Here is a 24,748-nt window from a genome sequence, read left to right as displayed (position 1 = left end):
AGTTTTAGAATAGTAGTGATTTTCATGCTGATTTTAAAAAGTGAGTATTCTACATCACACCCTTTTTTTAAAAGACCTATTTTTTGACTTTTAATTTTCTAGTGTGTGAAATGTAAAAAATTATTTTCTAAATTTGATAGTTTTTGAAGTCGTCATTTTATTCATATTTTCTTGTTCTCTATCTTAATTTTTTTTTTTTTTAGGGGGGTTTTTATTGTTTTGCATTTTTAAATTAGAAAGTCGATAGTTTGAATTTTAGATAATCTACATATTTATACATCCTTAATTAATTTTTCAATCCACATGAAATAATTGTTTCTAAAAAACAACATTTTTTAACAATGGACATAAAAATAACCATTTTTAACATAGATATAACAAAAAAACTAAACGTTTTGCTAGAATTAACATGTCAAAATCACAATTTTTATACAAAAATATTAACTAAAAATGGTCAAATAATAGTTTTTTTTATGAATTTCATGTCAAAAAAATAATAATAACAACTTTTTTTTTTTCAAAAAATAATAATTAACTTAAAAATCAATGCCAAAATCACAGTTGTGCTCTCTCTTTCTTTCACATACCTTCCACCACCCCCCACCCTTACCTACACTAACCCTACCAATGAATATATTAAAATAAACACCTTCCTTTTGAATATGAGATATTTAAATGATTAAGTTTCTAAAATGAAAAAGAGAAGGCATTTATTTATTTATTAATTCATGCATGATTTTAATTGTTTACATTTAAGTGGTTACTTTTTTTTTTTTTTATATTTGTGAATATCAAATTCAATATTAATCACATAAGAATACAAAATAAACTTATATGTAATAATTTATTTAACAACAATTAAATAAAAGAAATTATAATCTATTTAAATTCTAATTAAAATATAACTAACTATATGCAAAGGATTTATATGAAGAAATAAAATAAAACAAAAACTGTATTTACATAACACCCTTAATGCATATAAGTGATTATATAATAAAATTAATGAAAAAAGAAAAGACAATTGCATTAATGCATAAGAATTACATTTTCTATATATATTTAAATAAAAAATTCCATTGTTTGATTACAATAATGAAAATAAAATTTAAAAAATTAAACAACAATACAACAAATATGAGTTTAAATTATAACTCAAAACAAACGAAAGATAAGAAACTAAAACCTAACATAAATATCATAATTGAATATAAAGTTGGGTTTTAGTAATGAATCACACACAAAATATTATACATAAGTCAATAAAGTTAAAATGCATGACAACGAACTCGATGTGCACGTAATATACATTTGATCTCTTTCTATTATTACATTTTCATTGGAAAACGTTGGGTTATAATTTCATGCGTGTGCAGTGCATGTTGAATCTTGATATAAGAAAAAAACAAATTTGAGACCTGTACAGGAAATGACACAAGGAGTGGGATGGCTAGGAAAATTTAAGATAGAAAAATAAACAGAGATCGGAACTAAGACTCCGAAGGATTGCTTCGGAATTTCTCAATACAAAGTTCTACAGGACAATGGCATGTGCAAGAATGGAAAAGAACAAGTTACAGTTAGTTTAAATCGAACGACAACTCGAAGGAGATTCGTCTCCTACAAGACCATCACTCATCAATACCGGTAAATGATATGAATAATGGAAATCTTACCCAAAAAAAAGAAATTATTCCTTCACCATTGTTGGTTCTTGCAACTCTGTCTCACGTCTATGGGAAAGCTTGAAGGTGATCCCTGCAATCAACAATTATCATAACATCCAACGCGTCGATTCTCATGTTAAGAAAATTATACATGTATTATTTACAGTCTTTCTTAAAAATAAAAAAAAGTATGGAATGGACACACAATATATTCTTAGGTTTGAAGCTATTTCCCGACCCCAATCAGCGAACCAATCAACACACAACCTGTTTAAAGAGAATATTGAATTAACAAATTATTGAATTAACAATAGTTAAAAGGATATTTGAAATCCCATTCACCCAGAAACACAACCGGTAATTCTTGAGCCAACAACAACTCAAACATACAATATGGTATCCCTCAAAAATTATTAAAAGAAGCATAATTTTAAGGGAGAAGCTTTCGGTAAAAATCAAGTCTCTAGATAATTTAGACTTCACTCTGATGACCTTTCAATGGTTTTATTCTTTAACGCTATACTTGTCTGAGCACCGAACAACGAGAATTTTCGAGTTCAAACTAAATCTTCAGAATCACTATCTCGATTCATCTAACCACACATTTTAAAGTCTTCACAAACAAACTAATGACGTAAATTCAAAACATGTATTATTTACCCCCGGGCAGATCATGCGGGAAGAGAATCTGACCAGAGCACACCAAGACATTGCAGTTTCGAGTTATAAGACACAAGTGGGTGGAAGTCTGCGCTATTATCACCATATTCACATTCACGTGTGACATTTTCCGGGTGGTTTCCAGCTCACCAGAGCACGCTGTCCGGGCTGCATTTACCATAAACAATATCAATACTGTCGTTTCTCTCTTCATAAGTCTGCCACACACTCTCCGCATGTGATCCACTTCTGGATCGCTGAAAATATAAAAGGGGAGTAAGCAGCCACTGATTCATTCAATCATTATCACAAATGTCAAATGTGGGGAGCTTTGGGGGTGCAGCCATTTTTTCCATCATCGCTTTCATCTTCCTGCTCATCTTCATCTCTCAACACTCTGCAGCTTCCAGACTTCTTTAACAAGGTAACCCTTTTTATAAATCAGTAGGTTTTTTTTTATAAAGGACTTTAGTCAGAGTGATTTGGTAGGCTTTTTTTTTTATAAAAGATTTTAGTTAGAGTGAAATAACTAGTTTCTTGATATGTCAACCAGACTTAACTATATATGCAAAGAACATATATATTTTGAAGTTATATAAATCCTGTGATTGTCTGATAACCAGTGAAGATTCTATGGGCTCTGATGATTTGATCTATATAGATTTACTCGCTCATATTCTAATGCGGGCGCGCAGCGGCACCCCCGGGCCGCCCCGCCGCTGGTCGGGGGGGCGGGGCGGCCCGGGGGTGCAGCTGCGCCCACGATCACCCAAAATGAAGAAATTTCTGAAATGAATATATAGTTAAGTCTGGTTGACAAGCTGATAGAGAACGACTCTGTAATAATGTAAGTCGGGCGGGGCGGGGCGGCAGATTACTTGATGGGAGACTTTGGTCTCTTGATAGGTGTGGAGTTTGGTTTTATTAAGGTTGATAAATTTCTATAATTTTGGTTGGGTTTTTCCTTTTAAATTCAAAAGACCAATTGGCAACATTTACATCATAAATAAATCATTTAGCATGCATATTCGTTGATTTCTTTCTTGGACTTTAAATCATTTAGCATATTCGTTGATTTCTTTCTTGGGCTTGGACTTTTACTTTGAGGTGGTAGGTCAAGAAAGAAATTTATTTGTTTTATGAAATGCCGTGTGATCATGATAAACAAACAGTATCGGAGCTGGGCGAAGAAGATTCGCCCCGCACCGTGGTTGACATCATATTCCAATCAAGCTGGTTGAAAAAGGAAAATCCCGTGTGCAAAATCGAGAGAATACTGAAGATCCACAACAGCCAAAAGAGCATAAACAAATTCGAGGAGTACAGGGACATGGTAAAAGAAAAAGCCAACAAAGTAGCGAAGAAGCATCCACGATGCATAGCAGATGGCAACGAACTCCTGCGCTTTCACTGTACAACGCTGGCTTGTTCCTTGGGAATGAATGGGTGTTGTAGCTTATGTAACCAACCTTCCTGCACCATGTGCAATGTCATTACACATGGTTTCTCTTCACCACCACCTACGGAGGAGATATTGGAGGGCAAGGGCAAGGGCAATGCGTCCGGGATTTACACCACTGCAAGCAGTGGGAAAGCTCATGACCACATTCAGTTGTTATTGGAAGAAGAAAACGACCAAGAGCTGTTGACATCCAAGGTGGCAAAGGGGAAGAGAAAGAGAGCAATGCTGGTTTGCAGAGTGATTGCAGGCCGCGTACAGAAATCCCAAGATCCAGATGACTTCATCGCAGGTGGATTTGATTCCATTGCAGGCGAGCCAGGACTCTACTCCAATCTGGAAGAGCTGTTTGTGTACAATCCCAGGGCAGTCCTCCCCTGCTTTGTTGTTATTTACCACACTGACTGCCCACATCTCACACACACCACACCACACTCCACTGCCTTGACAGCCTCTATCTTCTACAAACAAAAATAACAACCTTCACTTGCACTGCATTTGCTATCTCTATGTACATACAATTGCCTCAAATTGCACTGTATTACTATGTACGTACATACAACAACTGCCTCAACGGCTAATCTGTTCTCATTATCTGCAACTATTATGTCATTCAATATTTTCTGCCCAATATGCATGCCTCTAGAAACGAAATTCATATTCATATTTATTTCGATTGGATACCGATAAACACAATATACATGGAAGTAATCAGCTGTTTCTTCATGTCACATTCCAACCAACTATGCATCAAATGTGAGTCACGGTTTTTTGGTATGGTCTGTGGCACGTGAAGACCACATTATTATTATTCCTGCTTAAACTGCTTCCTCACTTTTTAAGACTCTGTACATCTTGATGTCAGATTTCTGTACAATACTGTTTTTTTAATAAATATTTATTTAAAATGTTTTCGCTTCACTTTCACTCAAGTTTTGGATGTTTAGCATCGTTTTATGGATAATGAGTGAGTTAGAGTGAAATAACTAGTTTCTTGATATGTCAACCAGACTTAACTATATATGCAAAGAACATATATATTTTGAAGTTATATAAATCCTGTGATTGTCTGATAACCAGTGAAGATTCTATGGGCTCTGATGATTTGATCTATATAGATTTACTCGCTCATATTCTAATGCGGGCGCGCAGCGGCACCCCCGGGCCGCCCCGCCCGGCCCGACCGGCGGCGGGTCGATTCCCGGAATCGACCCGCCGCCGGTCGGGGGGGCGGGGCGGCCCGGGGGTGCAGCTGCGCCCACGATCACCCAAAATGAAGAAATTTCTGAAATGAATATATAGTTAAGTCTGGTTGACAAGCTGATAGAGAACGACTCTGTAATAATGTAACAGTAATGTAGCGGCGGGTCGATTCCGGGAATCGACCCGCCGCCGGTCGGGGGGTGTAACGCCCTGGCGTCTTGGGCAGGGCGCGCTCCACACCTCACACGGCGGAGACTTGGCTCGTGGGCGAAACGGGTAGGTCGACCCGTGCACGATGACCCGACGGCGGTTGGCGGACAGCGGTTGGGCGAGACTCGGTACGCGGGTGCGGTCACCCGACCGGGCAAGCACACACGGGACGAGCTCGGGTGGACGAGCTATGGACCGGACGAGCACACACGGGACGAGTTCGGGTGGACGAGCTATGGACCGGACGAACACACACGGGACGAGTTCGGGTGGACGAGCTATGGACCAGGCAGACACACACGGGACGAGTTCGCGCGGACAGACATCGGACCGGGCAATACGTTAATAGGGCGACCCACGGGCGCACCGCACGATGGGCGGGCGACCCATGGGCGACCCGCGCCAAAGGGCGACACGACCGGGCAAAGAACACAAGTGTAAGGCGCGGGCGGAGTTGACAAGGCGCGACAGAACAGTCGTGTAGCGGGTGAGCCGGGTAGGCGCCCCGCCGTGCGACGGGCAAACGAAACATGTGGGCGGAAGTTGTATAGCGGGCGAGCCGGGTAGGCGCCCCGCCGTGCGACAGACAAACACACACGCGGGCGGAAGTTGGATAGCGGGCGAGCCGGGTAGGCGCCCCGCTGTGCGACGGACGGGCGAACACAAAACAACAAGACCGGAAGTTGTATAAGGGGCGAGCCGGTGGGCGTCCCCGCCATACGACGGACGGACGAAACGAACTGCGGGCGGAAGTCAGTGTAGCAGGCGAGCCGGGTGGGCGTCCCCGCCACACGACGGAAGAACGCGGAACAGCAACAGGTGAACGTGTAGCGTGAAACGAGCAGCGGGCAGAGATGCGACGATGGACGAGCCAGCATAACGTGAGGCGCGCGTTCATGGACTTAGCGAAACAGTGCGAAGGGGAGACCGAAGTTTATAAAGGGCGTAGGTCGCCCTTGCCTTAAGGCAAGGGCCGACCTGCCCATAAGAATAATTCGGGGCTTCAATGCATACATTCGGGGGTCGGCTTGGACAACGACACCCCTTCAACAAACGAGCTGGAAAGCGTATAAATAAGCAACGCTGAGGTTCATTTGAGGAAAGCCAAGCGACGAACGATCAAACACTTCGCTCTTGGTGCTCGCTCTAGAGACAAGAGGATAAAGTGCGCATTTCTTATGTGCACCTGGTGAAAAGAGTGCGCAGATCAACCGGGATTGAATTCAGAGGTCGAAGTCGGTCACGGTGAGACGGTTTCGTGCAGAGTATAACGGGGTAGAGTTCGAGAGCTCGGGTGAGCTCGGCCCTGCCGTGGGTATATTGTATTGAACTGTTGTAAACGACATACGTGCCTTGGTTGTAATCTTAAGTGTAGGCCGTGGATTTTAGCCCGGCGCACTTGTAAACTGAAGATCTTCATATATAATATATTGGGCGGACTCAATGGGAGTTGCCCCTCCCATTCAAAGTTATTCTTGCAATTGTCTCGGTTTTATATTGCATTAATGATGTTATGAATGTGTGTAAAGATTGTGAAGATTAATGTTTTCGGTTATAAGTAAAGGCATGTTTAAAATCGGTTTAAGCTTGGTGAACTTGGTTAAGGCGTAGTCTACGAACGCAAACTTGGTAAAAGTGAGCGTTTGGTAGTGCCGCACCCTGCCGGGCACGGCGAAAAAAATTGGCCGTAGACTGGGGGCGTGACAGGTGGTATCAGAGCTCGGTCTAGAGCTGGTGAGCAGGGTTGCTCACACACTTGAAAGTTGGCAGTGGACAAGGTTCTTGCAGGTGACTTGGGGTAGCCGATGAATGGTCAGTACAAGGTCACAAAAGAAAATGGCCACTAACTCTCAAGCCGGGTCTAGCCATGTAATGAAGGATCCTGTAAAAGATCCTCATCTTGAGTTCATGGAGAAAGTGATGGAAAAGATGGAGACTTTAGAGTCTTCTTGGAACCAAGACGTGGATTCACTTGCAAAGGAACGTGAAGCTGTCTTGAGGGCCCGAGAAGAGCTTGTAGAACTCCGCACACAACATCAGGAGCTCAAGGCACAGTTCGAATACACAGATCTTCTGTGCACACAGTTGGAAGAAAGGCTCAAGGAAGTCGAAGATTCGAGGGACCAGGGCCTTGCAGAAATCACAAACTTGAAAAAGACTCTTGACAAGGTGAATAACAGTCTTGATCAAGCCCAGGACGAGATTGCAATATTGAAGAAAGCCATGAGGCATAACTCAGGTGGAGGAGTGCCTCATGTAAAGGTCAAGGAACCGGAATCATATGACGGTACAAGAAGCGCTAAGACTCTTGGTAATTTCTTATGGGACATGGAGCAGTACTTGGAACGATTGAATCTACCTGATGGAGAGACACAAGTTAAGGTGGCCGCTCAGTTCCTAACAAATGATGCCAAGATGTGGTGGCGAAGAAGGGTGGATCAAATTACCAATGGTAATGCTGAAGACATCACTTCGTGGGGAGACATGAAGAAGGCTTTGCAGACCCACTTCAGTCCTCAAGACGAAACATGGGAAGCAAGGACAAAAATCAAGTTCATCAAACAAACCGGGAGCTTACAAGCATATTTGCGAGAGTTCTCAAGTGCAGCTTTGGAACTTCCTGACATGGCTGAAAGGGACAAGGTATTCAACTTTATTATTGGGTTGAAACCTTGGGCACGCAATGAGGTGAAGAGACAAAAGATTAGAACACTTGAGGAGGCATTTGCTGCGGTTGATAGGTTGGTGGACCACTATGATGAGACTTCTAACAAGGAAAAGAAGCCCGACAAGCCGAAGGACAAAAAGAAGGAGGAGACTCCGAAAACAAATGATGGTGCAAAGATGAAGAAGCCTTTGAAGTGTTGGCTATGTGAAGGGCCACACACGGTAAAGAATTGCCCATCTAAACCAAAAGTGACCGCTGTCACACAACCTGCTGAAGAGGATGATGATGCTTCTGTAGGAATGATGCAGATACTTGGGGCAGCTGCTACCACAGAAGTAACTTCTAGAAGAGATCCGGAAAGGAACCAGTTGGAATATGTTCGAATGAAGATTGGTGAAGCTGATATACTCACTATGGTTGATAGTGGGGCTTCACACAACTTCATGAGTGAAGACACCGCAAGGAGACTTGGGCTGAAATTTGTACCTGTGAAGGCACAAATGAAGACAGTGAATGCTCCCCCGATGGCAATCCTTGGTATGGCCGAAAAAGTAGACACTACACTTGGTGGATGGACCGGAAGGGTGGACTTCACCATAGTACGGATAGATGACTATGAGGCGGTATTGGGGATGGAATTTATGAAGCAGTTTGAAGCCATGGTTGTCCCACACCTGAGGAAGCTCTTCATTTATGATGGAAGAGGTGATGTACCCATTGGTGTCCCAACCATTGGAGTGACAAAACCTGATCATAAATTGGGAGGAATACAGATGGAGGACGAGACAAAGGTAGACAAGCAGTTGTCTACCATGGAGGCAAAAATTGCAGAACAATCCGAGGTCATCCGTGCACTTTCAGATAGCATCTTGGACCTATCAAGAAGGCTAGAGTTGGTGGAGGACGATGATGATGAAGAACTGGTTGTGAGGCCGAATATCCAAAAGGAAGATCGGGAGGCATACCTACAAAGAATGGAAGTGGAGGATCCCGATAGGTGGATCGAACTGATTAGTGAGAAAGAGCTTCCAAGCTCTTCTCGCTCCAAATTTTTCTAGATGACATGGGGAAAGGGCTCATTGTTAAGCTGCTCAAGGCAGTGAGTCCTCAATGTGATTGAGCAGGTATGGTGTTTCTAGACATGCTGCAGAAAATGGGGTTTCCATAGAGCTGGGCATGGAACCATGGAGATAAGAGTTGGCACATAGTTGAGATGTGTGACACTTGTCGTACATGGGCAGATTGTCTCTTGAAGATATCTTGGTGAAGGAGTCACTAAGGCAGAATGTTGTCGGGACGACAACGTCTTCAGGTGGAGGAGAATGTAACGCCCTGGCGTCTTGGGCAGGGCGCGCTCCACACCTCACACGGTGGAGACTTGGCTCGTGGGCGAAACGGGCAGGTCGACCCGTGCACGATGACCCGACGGCGGTTGGCGGACAGCGGTTGGGCGAGACTCGGTACGCGGGTGCAGTCACCCGACCGGGCAAGCACACACAGGACGAAGCTCGGGTGGACGAGCTATGGACCGGACGAGCACACACGGGACAAGTTCGGGTGGACGAGCTATGGACCGGACGAACACACACGGGACGAGTTTGGGTGGACGAGCTATGGACCGGGCAGACACACACGGGACGAGTTCGGGCGGACGGACATCGGACCGGGCAATACGTTGATAGGGCGACCCACGGGCGCACCGCACGATGGGCGGGCGACCCATGGGTGACCCGCGCCCAAGGGCGACACGACCGGGCAAAGAACACACAGTGTAAGGCGCGTGTGGAGTTGACAAGGCGCGTCAGAACAGTTGTGTAGCGGGCGAGCCGGGTAGGCGTCCCGCCGTGCGACGGGCAAACGAAACATGTAGGCGGAAGTTGTATAGCGGGCGAGCCGGGTAGGCGCCCCGCCGTGCGACAGACAAACACACACGCGGGCGGAAGTTGGATAGCGGGCGAGCCGGGTAGGCGCCCCGCTGTGCGACGGACGGGCGAACACAAAACAGCAAGACCGAAAGTTGTAGGGGCGAGCCGGCGGGCATCCCCGCCATACGACGGACAGACGAAACGAACAGCGGGCGGAAGTCAGTGTAGCAGGCGAGCCGGATGGGCGTCCCCGCCACACGACGGAAGAACGCGCGGAACAGCAACAGGTGAACGTGCAGCGTGAAACGAGCAGCGGGCAGCGTGCAAAGATGCGACGATGGACGAGCCAGCATAATGTGAGGCGCGCGTTCATACTTAGCGAAACAGTGCGAAGGGAAGACCGAAGTTTATAAGGGCGTAGGTCGCCCTTGCCTTAAGGCAAGGGCCGACCTGCCCATAAGAATAATTCGGGGCTTCTATGCATACATTCGGGGGTCGGCTTGGACAGCGACACCCCTTCAACAAACGAGCTGGAAAGCGTATAAATAAGCAACGCTGAGGTTCATTTGAGGACAGTCAAGCAACGAACGATCAAGCACTTCGCTCTTGGTGCTCGCTCTAGAGACAAGAGGATATAGTGCGCAGTTCTTATGCGCACTTGGTGAAAAGAGTGCGCAGATCAACCGGGATTGAATTCAGAGGTCGAAGTCGGTCACGGTGAGACGGTTTCGTGCAGAGTATAACGGGGTAGAGTTCGAGAGCTCGGGTGAGCTCGGCCCTGCCGTGGGTATATTGTATTGAACTGTTGTAAACGGCATACGTGCCTTGGTTGTAATCTTAAGTGCAGGCCGTGGATTTTAGCCCGGCGCACTTGTAAACTGAAGATCTTCATATATAATATATTGGGCGGACTCAACGGGAGTTGCCCCTCCCATTCAAAGTTATTCTTGCAATTGTCTCGGTTTTATATTGCATTAATGATGTTATGAATGTGTGTAAAGATTGTGAAGATTAATGTTTTCGGTTATAAGTAAAGGCATGTTTAAAATCGGTTTAAGCTTGGTGAACTTGGTTAAGGCGTAGTCTACGAACGCAAACTTGATAAAAGGGAGCGTTCGGTAGTGCCGCACCCTGCCGGGCACGGCGAAAAAAATTGGCCGTAGACTGGGGGCGTGACGGGGGGGCGGGGCGGCCCGGGGTGGCGCTGCGCCCACGATCACCCAAAATGAAGAAATTTCTGAAATGAATATATAGTTAAGTCTGGTTGACAAGCTGATAGAGAACGACTCTGTAATAATGTAACAGTAACAGTCCACAGACGGTGTGTGACTGACCAACCGTAGATGCGTTGAACCCTTTTCAAGGCAACGAATTCGTGTAAATATAGTCGCCATCTTCGAACTGACGATACCCCTCATTCTCACAATCCTCTGGCCGCGGGTGACGAAGATCTTGATGGGAAGAGAACGAAACACAGCGAACTACCCCTGCGCTTTCTTTATGCTGAGCCGCGTTGCCTTGCATCTGCATATTGTAAATAAAATCAGTACTCCCATATCACAATATTGATTCTGGCCATAAGAATAACAAAGGGTATGAGTAGAATATGATCGTTATCTCATACATTTTGGTGGATTTTCCCAGAGTTTCCCCTCGCCACGACTAATTCTTCGGTCTTTTCTGCAAAACAAAATGAATCACATTATGCAAATACCCAAATCCAAAATTATAACTTAGCCCTGTAACTTTGAAAGATTGGTTGCCATTATTGCATTAAATATACATAATCAAGAAACTAGTTATTTCACTCTAACTAAAATCTTTTATAAAAAAAAAAGCCTACCAAATCACTCTGACTAAAGTCCTTTATAAAAAAAAACCTACTGATTAATAAAAAGGGTTACCTTGTAAAAGAAGTCTGGAAGCTGCAGAGTGTTGAGAGATGAAGATGAGCAGGAAGATGAGAGCGACGATGGAAGAAATGGCTGCACGCCCAAAGCTCCCCATATTTGACATTTGAGATAATGATTGAATGAATCAGTGGCTGCTTACTCCCCTTTTATATTTTCAGCGATCCAGAAGTGGATCACATGCGGAGAGTGTGTGGCAGAATTATGAAGAGAGAAACGACAATATTGATATTGTTTATGGTAAATGCAGCCCGGACAGCGTGCTCTGGTGAGCTGGAAACCACCCGGAAAATTTCACACGTGAATGTGAATATGGTGATAATAGCGCAGACTTCCACCCACTTGTGTCTTATAACTCGAAACTGCAATGTCTTGGTGTGCTCTGGTCGGATTCTCTTCCTGCATGATCTGCCCGGGGGTAAATAATACATGTTTTGAATTTACGTCATTAATTTGTTTGTGCAGACTTTAAAATGTGTGGTTAGATGAATCGAGATAGTGATTCTGAAGATTTAGTTTGAACTCGAAAATTCTCGTTGTTCGGTGCTCAGACAAGTATAGCGTTAAAGAATAAAACCATTGAAAGGTCATCAGAGTGAAGTCTAAATTATTTAGAGACTTGATTTTTACCGAAAGCTTCTCCCTTAAAATTATGCTTCTTTTAATAATTTTTGAGGGATACCATATTGTATGTTTGAGTTGTTGTTCGTTCAAGAATTACCGGTTGTGTTCCTGGGTGAATGGGATTTCAAATATTCTTTTAACTGTTGTTAATTCAATATTCTCTTTAAACTGGTTGTGAGTTGATTGGTTCGCTGATTTGTGTGAGGAAATAGCTGCAAACCTAAGAATATATTGTGTGCCCATTCGATACTTTTTTTTATTTTTAAGAAAGATAGTAAATAATACATGTATAATTTTCTTAACATGAGAATCGACGCGTTGGATGTTATGATAATTGTTGATTGCAGGGATCACCTTCAAGCTTTCCCATAGACGTGAGACAGAGTTGCAAGAACCAACAATGGTGAAGGAATAATTTCTTTTTTTTTGGTAAGATTTCCATGATTCATATCATTTACCGGTATTGATGAGTGATGGTCTTGTAGGAGACGAATCTCCTTCGAGTTGTCGTTCGATTTAAACTAAATGTAACTTGTTCTTTTCCATTCTTGCACATGCCATTGTCCTGTAGAACTTTGTATTGAGCAATTCCGAAGCAATCCTTCGGAGTCTTGGTTCCGATCTCGGTTTATTTTTCTGTCTTAAATTTTCCTAGCCATCCCACTCCTTGTGTCATTTCCTGTACTTATATCTTGTATTGCATATATCAAGATTCAACGCAGTAAATTATAACCCAACGTTTTCCAATGAAAATGTAATAATAGAAAGAGATCAAATGTATATTACGTGCACATCGAGTTCGTTGTCATGCATTTTAACTTTATTGACTTATGTATAATATTTTGTGTGTGATTCATTACTAAAACCCAACCTTATATTCAATTATGATATTTATATCAGGTTTTAGTTCTTTATTTTTCGTTTGTTTTGAGTTATAATTTAAACTCATATTTGTTGTATTGTTGTTTAACATTTTAAGTTTTATTTTCATTATCTTAATCAAACAATTTTTTATTTATTTTTATTTAAATATATATAGAAAATGTAATTCTTATGCATTAATGCGACCGCCTTTTCTTCTTTGATTAATTTTCTTATATAATCATTTATATGCATTAAGGGTGTTATGTAAATACAATTTTCGTTTTATTTTATTTCTTCATATAAACCCTTTGTATATAGTTAGTTATATTTTAATTAGAATTTAAATAGATTATGATTTCTTTTATTTAATTGTTGTTAAATAAATTATTACATATAAGTTTATTTTGTATTATTATGTGATTAATATTGAATTTTATATTCACAAATATAACAAAAAAGTAACCACTTAAATGTAAACAATTAAAATCATGCATGAATTAATAAATAAATAAATGTCTTCTCTTTTTCATTTTAGAAACTTAATCATTTAAATATCTCATATTCAAAAGGAGGGTGTTTATTTTAATATATTCATTGGTAGGGTTAGTGTAGGTAAGGGTGGGGGGTGGGGGAAGGTAGGGGGTAGGGGTAAGGGTAGGGTGGAGGGGGGTAGGGCGCGAGGCCCATGGGGCCAGTGTTAAGGAAGGGGGGGAGGAGTTGAGATTGGAGGGGAATGGGAGTTAGGGGGTGGGCTTATGGGGAGGAGAGTTGTGGGGTAGGGAAGGAAGAGTTGGGGAAATGGTGCATGGGTGGGTGAGTTGGGGGTAGCAAGGGCTGGCGCATGGGTAGGGCAGAAGGGGAAAGAGGGCATGGGTGAATGGGAAAGATCGGTAATGGGTTGGGGGAAGGGGGCACGACGACGGCCTACCCACGGTTATTGGGTGATTGAGTTTTAATAATTGTTTAAGACAGTTTATATAACTGATGTATGCATCGTATCTTCAAATAAAATTAATGTTTTCCATATTTTGTTAAATGAGAAGTTATGAAGCATTTTATGTTGTTGGATTATGTCTTAAGTATGATAAATTTTATTGTTTAAATATCTACAATGCAATATCAAATTAGAAATATAATGTATGTTTTATTCAGTATACAAATAAAGACTTTTGAATTCATTCAGTGATATAATTTGTTCATAATGTCATGTTTTTTTCTTTTTATAGTTGAAAAAATTTCAATTTCTTTTGTATCTAGCATGTTGTGGTTGAAAACATGTTATAATTATACTTAGGAAAGAAAAATGATATTCTACTAGAAACACTAATGTGTTTTTTTCCTTAAAATTTAACTTTGTTTGAGACATAAAAAATTGGTTTTATTAGCATTTTTTAAAAAGTTTGAAAATTGACCCTAAAAAAAAAAATCATTATTCCAGTATCAACACTTTCGTTTTGAAGCTATATTTTGCACGAAAATTTCGTAGTAAATTTCGTAGTCACTGCCATTTTTAAAACACGTTCAAAATTGACACCTAAAAAAAAAAAACATCGTTCCAGTATACACACTTTTCGTTTTTTGCCCTGTTTTTGATGTTTTTTTGGGGGTTTTTGGCCATAGTTCCCGTTTTGAGTTTATAGTTCCCGTTTCAAAGTTTACATTGTTCTATGCAATGCAGTTTGCTGGTTTGCATGTCACTACTAACTGAAATTGCGCATTGCATAGTTCGTCAGTTTCCCAGCCTCCAGGTGAGAATTGCACAATCTTCACAGACATTCACACAAGTATGTTGCATGTCAGTCCTCCAGTTTGTTTTGGTTTTCAACTGACAGATTGCTTATCATGAGTGTTGCTAAGTCCCCGGGTATCACAGGTGTTCATCTGCCTCTCAGCAGTATAGGTACAATGGATTCCAGGAGAGCAGAGTTGATGACACTGTTCATAACACAACTGGGGATGGAGTCAATCAAGTGTCTATGAACTTTCCTATCTATGAAGACATCAAGTTGTTCATGGACAAGGATATCAAGATGAAATGGAAACGACATCATAGCGAGAAACACCATCAATAGCTGCAGAAGGTAGCACACCTGCATGTGAAAAATGTAAGAGGGAGGTTGTTAGCAACGCAGAAGCAGAGCAAAGTTGCAAGTTCAGTCAGATCCACTTGTGATGAAAGTAGATTTGGAGATTGAGTCTATGAGGCGACGACGTTATAAGAGGATCACGTGAAGTTAGAGAGAGAAACAGAGAAGGAGTTGCAGGTGCTAAAGCAACAACTCAAGGAAGAACAGGAGTTGCATAGACGAGAGAAGGAGTTACAGCAGAAACAGGCACAACAGGAGGCTCAACATGCACAAATTGATGAAATTGTGTCCATATAGGTTATGGAACCATCCAGTAGATGGCATGGAGCAGATAGGGTGAGCAGTGTTGTCGATCGCATGCAAGGGTATTCAAGAACATGAATGTCATTGTGCGCACGCACACGATCCCACCCATTTTCCACACTCACCAGAGCGAAGACAAGAAGCAAGTATGATTGGAGCTGAACATGTATTTTGACAAGTTGATGCGCATGGTCACCAACACACACTAAGAGACCAGCACAGACACTACGCATCAATATGTTGCTGGTGCAACTGCACTAAGGATGATGATGCACATTTTATCAAAGTATCCCTTTCAGTGTAACTGGATGCAACAGAGGCAAGAGTTCATTTTCAACAATGTGTCACCATTGAGCACACAGACACCATCATGGATGACTAAGCTTGGCATCAGTTCACCACTGTCAACCATCGCAAGGATGTCAAAGAGTTGGTCTCACCACAACTGTCCGAGTGTTAGTGATAGCTTGCATGGCTTGCTCAAGCCTATATTGTCTCACATCGGTACAGGTGAAGATTGTATGTAACGTCTTGTCAAGTGGAAGTTCAAGTGTCAATAGCTGAATGTAATAGTCACATAGTAGTTGAAGAGTCATGAGGGTAGGAGAACAATCACAAAGGGGAATTTTGAGGGTCACCCCACCCTTTTCTATATATAGTACCTCATAACTCATTATAGAGGCTTTTGCTCAGCCAAGCTTCCTATAAGAGTATCTTAGAGAAAGCTTGGAGAGTATTGTAACGAGCCTTGGCTTCTCCAGAGTGCAGAGCTAGTATATCTCTTTAGAGGAGCAGGTGGAAGTGACTGTAACATTCCACTATCGGAACTAGTGGTTGGTCATGGTTGTATTGTATGATTGGAACTTTCACTTCTTAATATACCAGAGCCAACACGCTTCATGCATATGTTGTTATTGTATTTCAACTAACTTGTTTACTCTAATGATATATGTATCTGTTTTCCTATGCATGCACGTATGGACTTTTCTGTATAAGTATGTATGAATCTTACCGAAATGTGTTGTTGGTTTAACCATCAATTTGGATTGCTATCTTACTTGCCTTCCAGTTTGTGATTCATCTTTTCTCGTGTGTTCCCTTCTTAATTCCGTGCTTTCACAGGTTTCCAAGGGGCGTGCTCACCTCACCCTTCATGTGTTAGAATCATTCATGCACATTCCTTGACTTGTTGCATATGTCACACCCTTGCTACCAATAGGGACATCTTACTTGCCTCTGTGCGCAATCGCGGTCAAGGCGATACTATACGACCCACAGCTGGGACTCCGCCACCAAACGGTCTGAAGTCTAGTTGGGACTTCTTACCGGGGAGATCCCTTGACATGTTGGCAGGTCCAGCACCGTCAACAAACACATACACCTGCATCCAGTGTACGACACAACACATACATACGCCTACACCCAGTGTACAACACAACATAATACATACACCTATAGCCGGTGTATAACACCACACATATACCTACACAAAGTACAACACAACGAATACACAATGGACATACATAGTATCACACGTACACAAAATAACATGTATAACATGAACACAATACCACATGTGCACAACACAACATGTACAACATGCACACAATACCACATATACAAGATGTACACAATACCACCTGTACACAACACCACCTTCAAAACGTGTGCACAATGCCACATGTACACCACACCACCTACACAATGTGTACACAACACCACATCTACACATCACCACATGTACACATCACCACAGGCATAACATGTATACAACACTATCTGAACACAACGCTTCATGTACAACATGTACATGACACCACATGCAGACATCACCACTTGTACAATCATACACACAAAACCACATGTACATAGCACCATATGTACAACATGCACACCATGCCATATGCACACAACACCACATATGAAACATGCACAAAGCACCATATGTAAACAACACCGCATATCCACCATGTGCACGACACCATTTGTACACAACACGACATAGACAGCATGTACACAACACCATCTATATATAGCATTGCATAAACAATATGTACAGAACACCATCTGTACATAGCACTGCATATGCAACATGTACACAATATCCTATATACACAACACTGCATGCACACAACATCACAGGTGCAACATGTCCAACATATATACAACAATAGTATTGCGCATCCATAGACCACACACTGACTCTACCAAGCAACTTTACTTCTAGAATATTACCCATGCTTGTCCCAACATGTTGCAGATCACACTACCTTCATTCCACTGATGTATCCTTCAATGTTACTTGTCCATAACATAAACATAGACATAGTATAATTACATAATATCAGTTCATATCCACATGATATTGACCTGGTAGATATGTCAAGGTTACTCTTCCCACTTGATTCCTCATAAACCAGGAACCTCTTCATGCCATTCACCTACATAAGAAATCATTCCTCCACAAGAATGATCCTTGGCACTCTTGTCAGACAATGACATACATACTTACATATATATAATCGTTAGCATAAAATAATTATGATCCATGACCACCCAGTCAAACAATTGCATATAAATATATACATGTGAACACTAGCACAAAAAAATCCTAATGACCTTGTCAGTCAACGACATACATACATATATGCATATATAAGCATCAACATAATCACAGTCACAACACACTTACGATATCTCATAAGGTCTAGGTTAAGAGAACTCCCTTTATCTGTGCACAACATGCGCAACATTGAGAGCAACAATTCCCAACTTAGCCAAGGCATATGACGCCTCAAGTCCATTTACTTTCCTTTCCTACTACCTTTCTCATGATTGTTCTGCCATCGTTCATTTATCCCAGTGGACCCATCCAATCCAATACACTATCATACTCTTGCCTTCAGCTGACCTTACACATGCACCGGGCTTCATCCAAGTCTCACATTACTTATTAGGTTTCATTAAGCTCTCTTGAGATCCATTAAATTCCTCCTTCCCAACCAATTCCCAAGACCCCAAAACATAAAAGATAAGAACAAAGACAAACATGAAGAAAAACATGAAAACCAATAGCAATAATACACCACAAACAAAGTGGCATGATCATGCACTAGACACAATCAAGACCGCAAACCGAGCACAACCAAATCACAAAGACTGAAGCACAAACTAGCAACAACACCATGATTCAACCCCTAGGGTTCCCAGTGCCTCCAAGGGAAAGTTAAACCTGAGCCTTCTTCAAGATTTCACGACAGTCTCTTCTGCCATGCAATCCCCTACATCATATTGCCATAAACACATAAATGCCAGTGCATAAATAAATATACAATATACCAGTTACCTTACCTTGTCATAAAAAACACAATGTATTGTAACTAAACACATTTATGCCATCTCTAAAGGGAATCCAATTCCCTTGATAGATCTAGCTATAACTGGAAACCAACTGTTATTTATATAAACAAATCAACTATTACCTTGTCATGCTAATACCAAGCATATTGCCCAGCAACTGCTTACACATGTTGATCACATGTTCCAAAGATCAAGACAACATATGTATCAATTTGAAATAAACATTTACCAAGTCTAACAACCATGTCATAATCAACAATCAGCTCACATTCATCGATCATAATACATAATGCTACAACTATCACCTACTTACACTCAAGTACATATCAGATGTCTCAACACATATGTATTAGTACAACCATCTTAAAACAAGATAGTTTATTCATGCAATCTTACAGACACATACTCATATCATGCAATTAATCAAACATTCAAACAATAAATATACATAATAAGCACCCAACATTCAAACACCAGATAGATGACATAATCAAACATTCAAGTGTCAAGTAGACAACATAATAAAACTCATACCTTAATGTATCTCAGAGGAGGATATCTTTTCTGCACAATCAATCTAGATTAACACGATATAACCTCACAATATATCAACTCAAACGTATATAAGGTCATGATATCCATGAAAATAACTAGCGAACATGTTCACATCATAAACTCATATAAAATTGTCATTCATGCATAACAATCACATATGCACAGTCAATCTAGATTAGTATGACATAATATCACAATATATTAACTCATACCTGAATTTCATAACCATGATCATCTGCATAGGCCAATCAAAATTAGCACCAAACATAATAACATCAATACCTTAGTTGTAATGATCATAATCATCAAGCATATGACTAGAATGCATACAACAACATGTTACTATCATTCATGACTATTTGGCACATGTGCATACGACTACACTAATAAACTAGCATTTATCATACATGTAACTATAATAATAGAATGACAAGCATATAAGTAACCCTAATTCTTATAAAAACCATTAACCACATACCTGCATGCCAAATATACAAAACTATATGACAATGTGCTCTTACCCTGAAGTCTAGTGGTGAAACTTCACTTTGATGATCTGCATCTTCTGCTCTATCTAAGCCAACACATTAAAATCATAACATACCAATAACATCATGATGACCTAATTGCATACAATGAACTCATGATGCATGTATGACCTACTATACACGCATAACCATAACCATGGCAATACATGCATAACAACATATAAACACTGACACACATAAAAAATACATATACAACTGAAATGCATTCATGACAACAACATCCCAACAACAACATCATCAAATTCCAAATGTTAACACAACTATAACAATTACCATTACCATGCATACATAACAAGCACATATACAACCTACAAGCATGCATGACAAAACACATTTTGTCCATCCAGTCCATGTTGAACCATGCTCCGATACCACTCCGTAACATCCTCCTCCACATTTACCCAAGTTAAATTGGTCCACTAGGGTAAACAAGTGACGAGACGCTACTGTGATCTGATTCAACTCCCCATGTATAGCTAAGGAAGTGGAATTGAGACAACACAACTAATCTGACCTTCTACACATGCTACAAAATCCTCATGAGCTAACCAACCCTTCTAGGTGACCACCCCTGAGACAACCTAGCATCTTATTGATCTAGAGCCTCAGTCGCTCCATGACATGGACATGCATGCGATTGGGACCCTCTAGTCACTCTCACAGCAAGGGCATACAAGAAATAGGGGTCTTTTACAGCTAGCGACCCCAGATTCTGTGCAACTTTTTGAGGTCCAGGTTTCAGACCACTGCCCAAAATTTCATGAAACTTCCAATAATGAAAATTAACATTGAAACAATGATACAAATGCAAATACTTGAACAAAGAATTGACTGGTCCCCTTCTAGCCATGACAACCATTTCATCAAACATGTCACAAATATGCATTTTATAAGTCATAACAACATATTTGAGCATAGGGGTCTCTTACTTATCTAAGAATCGCTAAGACACATTGATGCCTTATCACATTAGCTACATTATCATATATTCATTGTTCATTCATTTACAAATCAAAACATGATGAGATCCATACATCATCATTGTCATAAAACATACTCATAACCAGCATATAAGTAACAAAAATAATAAAGATACAACAACCATATAATCCCCATATAAACCAAAAATTTTACACATGAAATACCAAGGAGAAGGAACACTTATTAATGAATGCAAAATCCAACCAAGTTTGGGACTTCCACGAACCACCCGACCATATATTGGCTGAACCAAATCTTTCTTTCTGCCAATCATCCTCGTGCCATATTCCAAGCATGAATGTGGAACTCATAACCAAAAAAAAAACCAAATAAGCATGGATGCCACCGTATTTCTCCACCTACACTGTGAGGAATTTTATTGTTTCCTTGTCTCTAGGCTTTACTACAATCCACAATATGATTCAGGGATCACTAGGCCATAATGAGACACCACCCTCTAGGCTTTATCCTATATCATCCCATTCATTGACCAAGGATTCCAAGGCCTGATCAAGGGAACCCACCTCTAGGATTTAACGTATATCCCGCCATTCACCGGTCGAGGATTGCTAGGCCCATTGAGGCAATACAAAATCTGGATTTACTATAACCCATAGTCCGATTCAAGGGTTACTAGGGCAAGGCTTTACCGCAATTCACAGTCCGATTCAGGGATTAGTAGGCCATGGGTTCTTCTTTTCAGAAATCCACCTCACTTAGTTTTTAATCCATCTGGAAATCTATCTCAACCAAAACATTAGAAGCCCATCACACCAAGGCTATCCAAAAATGGCAAGGCTAGGCTGAAAAACACTGTCACACCTGGAAAAACCCATCCCAATGACAACAAGAGAAACAAGAACACACATGCATAACCATGCATGCCAAAACTAGCAAGGAAATCACACATGTAAATTGATACATGTAAATAATCCCATTGTAGTTGTTAGATCCCTCTCTTCCTTGCTTGATCATTTCTTTCTTTACTTTATTGATCAAATGTTGAAGTGCTCCAAGAAAAATCTCAGTGTCCAAGAGTGTGTGAGAGAGAGAATAGAGAGAGAGCTCCAAACTAAACTGACAAAAAGTTACCAATTGATCCTTATAAGCCTTTTTATTAACGAGGCCTCTATTTTCTTCAATATCCTCTATTTTCCTTCATTTTCCTCCTCATATGCATCCTATGACCTTTCACCTTCATTTCTTCTAATTTCCTTTATTTTCATAAATAAAATGTCAATAATTGCCTCTTGCCTTTCCAAAGCTTTTATCATTTCTTTTGCCAATTTCCTTTAGCCATAATATCTTAAATGAACACCCATTAGGATGTTTGGCCTAACATTCAACTTGGACTACGTGTCCCATGACCTTGGTCTTATATTTTTTTACATGATTTTTTTACCAAGGTTGTTACATTGGGGGTTTTGTATTAGATTAAATTTTTACTTATGATTTTCTTGAAAAAAATGTTTGCCTTGAAAATGGGTGATGGTATTTTCATAGTTAATCACCTAAGTGCATTTAATACGATTATGAATTACTTGATTTCAATTAGAGTCCAGATGGATTAGGAGGATCGTTGTATGACTCTTGTTTTTTCTTGATAATTCATGGGACAACTTTATAATGGAATTCGAAGAAATGTATTGACATTGTTGCTTGATGAGGTCATGATTTATTTACTCTTAGAGGGGGTGAGGCAAAAAGCTTTTGAATCCACCAATAAGGCCTTCATTGTTCATGGAATATTAAAGAAAAATGCATGAAGAGAGAAAGGGAAGATCCAAATCCAAATAGAGACATAAGTCTCCTTAAATGATCTAGGTGGATATAGGTGGCCACCCACCTCTTCCACTGGCTCAATGGTTCTATTTCTACTGGGTAGTTTTTCTATGGTTTTTCAGGTCCCAAACTTTCAAAATTGTTTTGAGGCTCTAAATGATGTTTTTTTGGCCATTCAAGAGCCTAGGCAATAGAGAATTTTTGGGGTAAAGAATGCGCCTCAAAACAAAAATGTAGAACCAAAATCAACTTTATAAGAACCAATAGGATTCAAGATAATGATGTCAACCACGGGGGATGATTCACTATTTTTGAGTAAAAAAGTAAAAAGATTAAAAAAACTTGTATTTTCAACTCATATCCCTATGATTTTACTCAAATTTTGAGTGGGAGCACTCATTTGATGTAGAATTTAGTGCCTCATCTAAGGGGTGCCCATATTACATACTTTTGATGGACCTTGCTACATGAAAAATGAGAAATACATGAAAAAGGAGATTACAATCATATTTTTTCATGTATTTCTCATTTTTCATGTAGAAAGGTCCATTGAAAGTATGCAACAAAGGTACTCTTTGAATGAAGAATTAAATTTTGCATCCAATAAGTGGTCCCACTCGAAATTTGAGTAAAATCGTAGGGAGATAAATTGAAAAAGTAGTTTTTTCTCTTTTTTCCCTCTAAAAATTGATAATGTAATCTAATCTTATTTTATTATTTCCACTATTATTTTACAATATTCCTTGGGAGGTCCATTTTAGACCTCAATTTTTTTCTAATGGGTTATCATGGTATGCCCTAACTCAAGCCAAAATTTGTAATCCTTAGATAGTTCTTTCCATTGAGCTACTATGTGCCCCAAATGAATATTGTATGCAAAAGTTGTGACCCTGTGTTGTGGGGGAAAGTATCCAACTCGGAATGACCCTAACCCACTCTAAGGGTGACAGTTCCTTAGCAACAGCTGAAAGCAAAGCTATCTAAAGTTTCTTCTTTATGACCTGCAAGAGATAGAAGGAAGAGATCCACTTACCGATGTCTTGCGCAAATGGTCGATCCAATCTCCTTTGTTTGCCGCTTGCTCCCAGATCCAAGTCTTTTCACGGGCCCAGCTACACGAGATCCTGCAAATAAGAGAAGAAAAGGAAACTACAAGAGGCATGCATTCATAATCGATTCAAGGATTAGCATAAATCAAAGACGCAAGTAAGACAATACACCATTGAAACACATGCGAATAGAAGAACCTCAAATGATTTATTAATATATAGAAGTAAGGTTCAGGCGGTGATACAACCATGAGAGGTCCAATCTAGCATCACCTTCCCGACGGAGAGAAATCTCTTCTTCACCTCCCTCAAGCAATCACCCAATGCTCACAACTGTAAACCAACAGCAATCCTTTGCACTAAATTCCGGCCTCCAGATCCCATGGGATGAGATCCTTATATAGAGTTTTGGAGTGAAGATAAGTCAGCTTGATGTGTGACTTGTTGTCCTCTTCAACTCCAGTTGTTCTTCAGTTCTTCACTCGGAGTTTCTACCTTCCACTGGGAGTTTTAGAAGCTCTTAACTCATCATTAAGCGAATCTTATGATCAAGTGTCTTTTTGGAAGCTTCCTGGGCACTGGCACATTGAGAAAAAGATTCCTCCACATGTCAAAGTACGCCCAGCGCAGGTAGCCTTTGTTGCACTTGCTATGCAGCGCAGGTACACCATAGAGCTTTTGACATTCAGCGCAGATGCTTAGTGGAGCAGCTGCTTTGATCCAAAACTGACCCGTTTTTGAGTGTTTTTCAGTGGAGAACTGATTTGCAGTGCTGTGGTTTGCTGACCTTGTTCCTCTAAGGGTAATAACAACATGTTTAGGGACTTTGGATCCCTTAGATTATTGACATTTCATGCTCTATGCTGTAAGGCACAAAAATGTCTATAACAGTTGCCCCCTAAAGTATGAGGTCGTTTATCGGGTGAAATGCTTTATTAGGAGGATCCAAAGTT

At 40.6% G+C, this 24,748-nt stretch overlaps 1 protein-coding gene across 1 annotated transcript; it reads left to right on the top strand.

The window, feature by feature from the left end:
* The first annotated feature begins 3,657 nt into the window (after positions 1-3,657).
* LOC149184421 (uncharacterized) lies at positions 3,658-4,263 on the top strand. The gene has a single exon (XM_089415325.1). It carries the CDS (start codon positions 3,658-3,660, stop codon positions 4,261-4,263), a length of 606 nt encoding a protein of 201 aa, XP_089271451.1.
* The last annotated feature ends 20,485 nt before the right edge of the window (positions 4,264-24,748 follow it).

Source organism: Pinus tabuliformis, chromosome 3_2 (genome assembly GCF_031772625.1).
Source record: "Pinus tabuliformis cultivar Carrire ecotype Pingquan chromosome 3_2, CPIR1, whole genome shotgun sequence".
Classification (NCBI taxonomy): Eukaryota; Viridiplantae; Streptophyta; class Pinopsida; order Pinales; family Pinaceae; genus Pinus; species Pinus tabuliformis.
Note: the sequence above shows the minus strand (reverse complement) of the source record. Positions and strands in the feature narration are given on the sequence as shown.